Source organism: Echinops telfairi, unplaced genomic scaffold (assembly GCF_000313985.2).
Source record: "Echinops telfairi isolate 266 unplaced genomic scaffold, ASM31398v2 ScPeMD7_7424;HRSCAF=8462, whole genome shotgun sequence".
Lineage (NCBI taxonomy): Eukaryota > Metazoa > Chordata > Mammalia > Afrosoricida > Tenrecidae > Echinops > Echinops telfairi.
In genome coordinates, this window is record NW_022111324.1 from 81,532,539 (window position 1) to 81,540,861 (window position 8,323).

Genomic DNA, 8,323 nt, shown 5'->3' on the forward strand with positions numbered 1-8,323 from the left:
GCCTGGTCCCTTCGGCCCTTCATGATCACACATGTTGGTGTGCTGCTTTCATGTGGGCTTTGTTGCTTCTGGGCTAGATGGCCACTTGTTTACTTTCAAGCCTTTAAGTCCCCAGACGTTATAGGTCTCGATAGCCGGACAACATCAGCCTTCTTCACCATACTTAACTTATGCACACATTCGTCTTCAGCGTTTATGTGGGGAAGGTGGTCACACAATGATGGTTTTTGTTCTTTGGTGTCTGCTACCTGATCCCTTATGTTTCTTACAGACAACGTATTGCCTAGCCTTTGGGAAAAATTTTTTTGATCATTTTTTTCATTTTTATTTTTTTCAAATAATTCATAGATGGCATTCATTGATGGCATTCATACATAGCTGATCGTTTTAATATCTAAGTGCCTTTGTAGTATATTTCTTTTATTGTTTTCTATATAATTTGCTTGTGGTAGTTCTTTAAATATTTAGGGAGTGTGTGTGTGTGTGTGTGTGTGTGTGTGTGACAGAGTGCTTATATTTGCTTATTCTTCATGTCTATAAAAAGATGGAATTTCATTAAGACTCTTTTTCCTGAATGAAGATTTATAGTTCCTTCTGCAGGAATGCACGTGGTTCTGTGGACTTGAGTCCACGTAAGCCCCTTCTAAGAGTCTAAGTGCAATTTGGGACTTTCAGGTTTAGCTTTCTGTCTTTGCTGTTGGCCCAGCCCCACATCAAGGGAAATCCTTGTTTTCATCATATGTAATCCAGTGTGATTTAGAAGAAAATCAAAGAAACTGAAAAATTCCACTTGATTTTATAAAATCTTCATTTTGACCATATAGTACCCCTATAGTCTTTATCTGTAGAAACTACAGTAGAGGAAGCTAAATCAGCTGTTCCTTCTCATTTGCATAAGGAATTGAGAATATTACCAGGTCACCATGCCCTATCATTGTAAAGTAGCTCATTTCATTTCATTTTATCTTGAGATGAATAATTATGGCTCTTACTGATTTCATAATAACCAACTTGATGGCCATATTTGGTCTCTAGATTGCAAAATTGGTAACTTATATTCTTTTTGCAAAACTGTAGGAACTAGTCCAGGCTAGTGAGCGATTAAAAAACCAGTCCAAAGAGCTGAAAGATGCACACTGTCAGAGGAAACTGGCCATGCAGGAATTCATGGAGATCAATGAGCGACTAACAGAATTGCACACCCAAAAACAGAAACTTGCTCGCCATGTCCGAGATAAGGAAGAAGAGGTGGACCTGGTGGTACAAAAAGTTGAAAGCTTAAGGCAAGAACTACGCAGAACAGAAAGAGCCAAAAAAGAGGTTAGTAGTCAGGCAAATTTTGTAGTTATTAAAGCTGTTTTTTCAGACTAGTGAAATAATGTATATTCACTCTTTAATTTGTAAAAGTTAGTTATTTTTTAGTTTGGTAATGTTTTTTAGTAATTTTACGTTTGAGTTATTTTCCTATCACAAGGTACATATCCATAAGGCAAACATTATTTTGTTTGGAAACCAATTATAATCATGAAATCTGCTTTTCTTATTTTAAAGCTGGAAGTGCATACAGAAGCTCTGACTGCTGAAGCATCTAAAGACAGGAAATTGCGTGAACAGAGTGAGCACTATTCCAAGCAGCTGGAAAATGAGTTGGAAGGACTGAAGGTATCTTTTTATTTGTGAAGTTTAATTTTTCTTCTGTTTAGGCTTGATAGGAATTTAGAAACTCTGCTTAGTGTAGAATGGAACGTAGCTGCCATTTCAAATCTAGTATTTATACTAGGTACCAATAGTGGCTGATAGAAGTAATAAAATAATTGCCGTCAGGTAAAGTCTGACTCTTAGCAACTTGACAGGATGAGTAGAACTGTCCCATAAGATTTCTAAGGCTAAAAAAAAAAAAAGATTTCTAAGGCTGTAATCATTAGAAAAGCAGACTGTCACATGTTTTTACCAAAGAGCAGCTGGTGGGGCTCGAACTGCCAACTTTTCACTTAGCAACTGAGTGCTTAACCACCATACCTGGGCTCCCCCAGGAGGGCTGTTAGAGATGACCTAATTATGCTGGATGGGAAGGAAAGATGTTTAGTGGGGCAAAGAAATCTATCAGGAAGGAGAAGAAATCTGTCAGGAAGGAATTTTAAAATTACTTAGGACTGTCTCCCTTGGACATATGTATGAGGAATTTGCCTGGGAGGAGTGTCAGAGATGCAGACCCTCTGTGGTTGGCAGCTGAGTCCTTAGATCCCTAGCCACCAGGGTTCCTCAAACCTCTGTCATGTAAATACTTAGAAGAGACTCCTGTTGCTCTGGAGACGTTGGTGTGGAATGAGATAATAATAGGTATGGGCTGGCATGTCTCTGGAGAAGTTGCCTTGGGAGGGAAATTCTTTTTTTTTTTTTAAATCGTTTTATTAGAGGCTCATACAACTCTTATCACAATCCATACATACATCAGTTGTGTAAAGCACATTTGTACATTCATTGCCCACATCATTCTCAAAACATTTGCTCTCCACCTAAGCCCCTAGCATCAGCTCCTCATTTTTCCCCTCCCTCCCCGCTCTCCCCTTCCTCATGAACCCTTGATAATTTATAAATTATTATTTTGTCATATTTTGCCCTGTCCAACGTCTCCCTTCACCCACTTTTCTGTTGTCCGTCCCCCCAGGGAGGAGGTCACATGTAGATTCTTGTAACCAGTTCCCCCTTTCCAACCACCCTCCCTCTACTCACACCACTAGTCCTGAGGGGATCATCCGGCCTGGAGTCCCTGTGTTTCCAGTTCCTATCTGTACCAGTGTACATCCTCTGGTCTAATCAGACTTGCAAGGTAGAATTCAGATCATGATGGTGGGAGAGGGGAGCATTTAGGAACTAGAGGAAAGTTGTATTTTTCATCGTTGCTACATCGCACCCTGACTGGCTCGTCTCCTCCCGGAGACCCCTATGCAAGGGGATCTCCAGTGGCCTACAAATGGGCTTTGGGTCTCCACTCCACACTCCCCCCCCTCATTCACTATGGTAAGATTTTTTGTTCTGATGGTGCCTTATACCTAATCCCCTCCACAACTCGTGATCACACAGGCTGGTGTGCTTTCTTTCATGTGGGCTTTGTTGCTTCTGAGCTAGATGGCCGCTTGTTTACCTTCAAGCTTTTAAGACCCCAGACACTATATCTTTTGATGGCCGGGCACCATCAGCTTTCTTTACCACATTTGCTTACTCACCCACTTTGTCTTCAGTGGTTGTGTTGGGAAGGTGAGCATCATAGAATGCCAATTTAATAGAAGAAAGTATTCTTGCATTGAGGGAGTACTTGAGTGGAGGCCCAATGTCTTTCTGCTACCTTAATACTAACCCTATAAATATATGCACATCCTCATATATAAACACATTTGCATATGTACATGCCTTTATCTAGCCCTCTATAAATGCCCTTGCCTTCCAGCTCTTTCCGCTATTTCCCTTGACTTTCCTCCTGGCCTACTATCATGCTCAGTCCCCACCAGGGGACTACTCGTTATCTTTGAAGTGCTGTAAAGCAAAGCACATTAAAACAAGGTTTGCTTGTTTAATAATAATACTATGTATGTCAAAGTGAGTGAATTAAGATTAAATTGATAATGTTCCACAATATTAAATTATTATGGCATCTACTTTTTCTGGGTTCTAGAACCTTTGCATATCGTGTTTCCTTTGTATTTCATACCAGCTCCCATCCTTGCATAGCTATGCATAGTCTAGAGTGTGTGTCAATCCATCTCCTTGAATGTCTTCCCTTTTTTTGCTGACCCTCTACTTTACCAAGTATGGTATCCTTTTCCAGAGCTTGGTCTCTCCTGATACCATGTCCAAGGTGTGTAAGATGAAGTATTATTCTCACTTCTAAGGAGGAATCTAAGTTTACATCTTCCAGAGCACGTTTGTTTATTCTTCAGGCAGTCAATGGTAATTTCCAGATTCGTTGCCAGCACCATAATTCAAATGCATCAATTCTTCTTCAGTTTTCTTTATTCATTGCTCAGCTTTTACATGTTTTAACAGGCCAGTGAAAACACCATTGCTTTGGGTCAGGTTCAACTTCATCCTCAAAGTAACATCCTTGCTTTTCAACACTCTAGAGAAGTCTTGTGCAACAGATTTGCCCAATGCAATACTATATCTGACTTTATCATTTTTACTACGTGAGTGCTGATTGTGGAGCCAAATAAAATGAAATCCTTGACAACTGTAATCTTTTCTTTGTGCATTATGACATTGTCTACTTGTCTAGTGGTGGGTATTTTTGTTTTCTTTACATTGAGCTGCAATCCATAGCTGAAGGCTGCAGTCTTTGATTTTTATCAGCCAGTACTTAAAGTCTTCATCACTTTCAGCAGCAAGGTTGTGACTTCTGCATATTTCAGGTTATTAATGAGCCTTCTTCCAATCCTAATGCCATGTTCTTTTTCAGATAATCCAAGTTCTTGAATTAGTTGCTCAAAATACAGAATAAATAAGTATGATGAAAGTATACAGCCTTTACATACACCTTTACTGATTTGAAACCATGCCTATTTTGTCTTCCTAATCTGTTCTTACCTTGGAACTCCACTGAAACCTGTTCACCCTGGGTGACTCTGCTGATATTTGAAATACCAAAAAATAAATTAAAAAAAAAAAAAGAAATACCAGTAGAAGATATCATCGCATTTAGCATCATAGCAACACACAAGCCACCAGAGTATGACAAACTAATAGATGAGTGGTAGATTCTTCTAGCAGTCCATGGTATATTCAGTATTCTTCACCATCTCCAAAATTCAAGTGCATTGATTTTTCTGTGTTCCTCATACATTGACCAGCTTTCACATGCCTGTGAGGTGATTGAAAATGCCATGGCTTGGGTCTAGTACAAGTGTTAGCTTCGCTCTTTAACATTTTAAAGACATCTTTTGCAACAGATTTCTTGATTGCTGCTTCATGAACGAGTTCCTTTGACTTCATAATGGGGATGAAATTCCAATTCTACATCATCCTAAGACCAATTTCTATTAGATATGACTCCACCTCCAACCTTTTCTGCCTCTTCAGACATCCACCTGTCTTTCCCATGGCACTCTACTTCTCTGTGGGCACCATAGTCTGTCACAGTGGTCACACACAACTCAACAGGCAGCACAGTATTCGTGATTATGACATAAGGAAATATAGCATGATAATGACATTTACGAGGGAATACTAGTTGGGATCTGACATTTTAGGGACATGGTTCTTTTGTCCACAGCTTATCCAGACTTTCCCTTCTCCAGACTTTCCTTCTGGTCCTTGGCCTCTCAGCCATGCAGCCCTGTTTCTCTGCCCTGCCCCAGCAAGCATTACAAAAACTCCCAGTGCTGATAAATGTGCAAAGTGCGCTCACTGTTCAATCCAGCCTCATGTGTAAGCACTGAGCTTCCCTTGTCTCATGGACCAGAAAGCCCGCTGTTCTCGCCCCTTCTCTCAGTGCTACTTCCATTGCTGCTGCTGGTGCCGCAGTGCCTTTTTCTGAGCAGGAATCTCCAGGGCCAAAAGATGCACTTCATTCGTGACTTTTCTTTCTTGATGGTTGTGAGATTCTTTTCATTCCTGCTTCTGAGATGACTTCCTGTATACCCGATGGACTGGCAAAATTAGCCAGACCCCACAAGAGTTCCATAAACCTTATTTACATGTTTCCACTTAGTCATTTTGTAGGAGTTAACAAAGACAATAGATAGAAAGTCATGCAGTGAAATTCCATTGTCCCAAAGGATTCAAGTAATACATAATCCTTAGCAACTTCAATCTTTTGGTCTTGCTGTGAGGATTTTTGCTTTCTCTGTGTTGAAGTATAATCCAAAATGAAAGCTGTATAGTCTTTGTTCTTATCAGTAAATAGCCTCTCAGCTTCTGCTGCAGCCATTGCAGTTCCTCCAGCCTCTCCTAGTACTCAGCAGCAGCAGCAAGATGAGAATTGGAAGCAGATTCACATAAATCTTAAAATAGTTCCACACATCAGCCAAATAACATAATGCCCTGTTTCATAGAATGCATCATAAATATTAAGTGATGCATACCTGGATGTAATTCTACTCTCTTCTGGATACTTTTGTGCAGTTTTAAAAATACATAATCCATTTGGAATTTCTTTCTGCTAAATGGCATGATGCGAAAATCTTTTGTTCCTTTATGTTTGGGTAGTTCTAGTTGCATTTATTTATTAGTTACTGCCTTCCTCACTGATTGATGATGCTGCATATATTGAAATAAAGAATTAGTTTGGGGAATTCTATTTGATCACTGATATTTTTCATGTCCTCATCTTTGTATAGTAACATTTTAAGTATTAAAAATTAGGTTATGCTTTAATATATGAAAATACTCTCCTCCCTTCTTTCTATTCTCCTTTTCAGATTTCATTTGGTATTTTTTACCAGTTTATTCTTGCCCACAAACTAAAATCATTGGCTTCCATTTACACATACACATGCAGTTTTTGCTGTTCTTATTTAGATATTAGTTAGAATTGCATGGAAGATAATTTTAGGAAAGCTGAATGCATGTACAGTTCATCTTCCCATTCAAGTATTTTATATTTTTGTGTTATTTCAAGTCTTCTTTTATGTATTTTATAAAGATTTACAGTTTTCTTCATATAAATGAGGTAAATGCCTTACAACTATAATTCCTCATGTGTGTCATTGTCAGTAATGACATCCTTCATTCCCCATCCTCTTCTGAATCCTGCTTGAATTCTTGGCAGCTTCCTGTCAATTTACGGTCGCATCTACATCTGTTCTGACGGCCAGGAAGACTAAAGTTCGCCTGGTCCATTCGTCTATTGAACTAAATGTTTTCTGGTGTCTTAAATTTTCATCATTCTTCTCTATGCCAGACAGGGAAAGATCAGTAGTTGTGCCTTAAATGGTCACTCCTGACCTCTTAAGACTCTAGTCTCTACATATCAAATTAAGATGCAGATCGTTGTCTATGTGAGCTGTGTCATGCCAATTGATTTTGGTGTCCCTCAAGATTATGATCCTGAGCCTCAAGGATCATAATTACTATTTTGTATGTGTTTTTATTATGGGGCTCGATAAAGTATTTGGAAGTACTAATAAATTTTATCAAAAATTGTTGGTCGGAGTACCTATTCAGATTATCATGTTTGTTTTATTTTAATTTTTAATATGATTTTTATTACACAGTTATTAAGTTGATAATATTGAGTTAGCTTCAGCGCCTGCAATAATCACTATCATTTAGTGGTGGTTTATCGGCATTTTATTTTATTTTGCTTTTTACATCCTAATCGATAAGTATTTTTCATTAATTTTTTGGTGATATTTTTCTAAGCTTTTAATTTTAGAATAATTGCTTATAACCTTCCTAGCAAATACAGCAGTTATCCAATTATCCACGCCAAACTACACAGAACAGCAGACTAAAGGTTTTGATGTCCTTGTGATTAGAAAAATAAAAGCGTAGAGCAGTGCGGGGTGAGAGCTGCTCCTGCAGTCCGAGACAGCATTCTCACAGAAATGTTTAAGAGAAAGAGTCTGTCAACTCTGGCTCATCTAAATACAGGTAAAGGTTTTCATGCATGCCTGAGTGCCTTGGAAACCACTGGGAAATGTAGATCTGGCATGCGGTGGGCACTTCATCAATATTTGGACACTCCAATAGATAATGGACACCCAAAAGGCATTTTTCTGGCCTGCATTCCATTGTTCTTTTAAAAATTGGATACATTAAAAGTGTAAAAGGCACATGGGTTTTTAAGTCAACCATTCTTTAAGTCACTTTAAGTCAACCATTCTTACCAGTTATTTGGTTTTTTCTAGCATATGTATGAAGGAATTCACATTTTAGATCTTTGTTATTCTTCCCTGAGCTATTGTAAAAGTATCTTTCTTTTTATATGTTCTAGCTCTAATATCCTGTCCCTTCATTTAACCTTATAAAAACATATATACTTAAACTCCAACCTAATTCATAATAAAAAGTTAAAACAAACAAATAATTGTACTTTTAGAACTTTCATTGATTCCTCATAATATAGAAGATGCCATTAGATTTTTCCCCCTTCGCTCTATACACCAAGTATTCCAAATAAATTATTAATTTAAACATAGAATAAGAAGTCATGTAAGTACCAGCAGAAAATACAGAGAAATTTATAATCTTGGTATGATGGGACTTTGAAAACACAGCAAAAAATACAAATCATGGTCGCAGCATCCGCACTTTGCTGACCCAACACCCTTCTCGGTGTCTGCAGCCTCCTCCACTTCCTTCCTGGGCGACGAGAACCAGCGGCCAG

At 38.4% G+C, this 8,323-nt stretch overlaps 1 protein-coding gene across 4 annotated transcripts in view; it reads left to right on the forward strand.

The window, feature by feature from the left end:
- Positions 1–8,323, forward strand: part of CDC42BPA (CDC42 binding protein kinase alpha) — a 303,883-nt gene that overhangs the window by 183,752 nt on the left and 111,808 nt on the right. For 3 of the 4 annotated variants that reach the window (XM_045297994.1, XM_030887740.2, XM_004699965.3), the window contains exons 13-14: positions 1,078–1,320; positions 1,552–1,662. In XM_045297994.1, coding sequence (XP_045153929.1) covers positions 1,078–1,320; positions 1,552–1,662 — 354 coding nt within the window. The remainder of the gene's footprint in view (positions 1–1,077; positions 1,321–1,551; positions 1,663–8,323) is intronic. The other variant, XM_004699966.3, reaches the window with a different exon arrangement.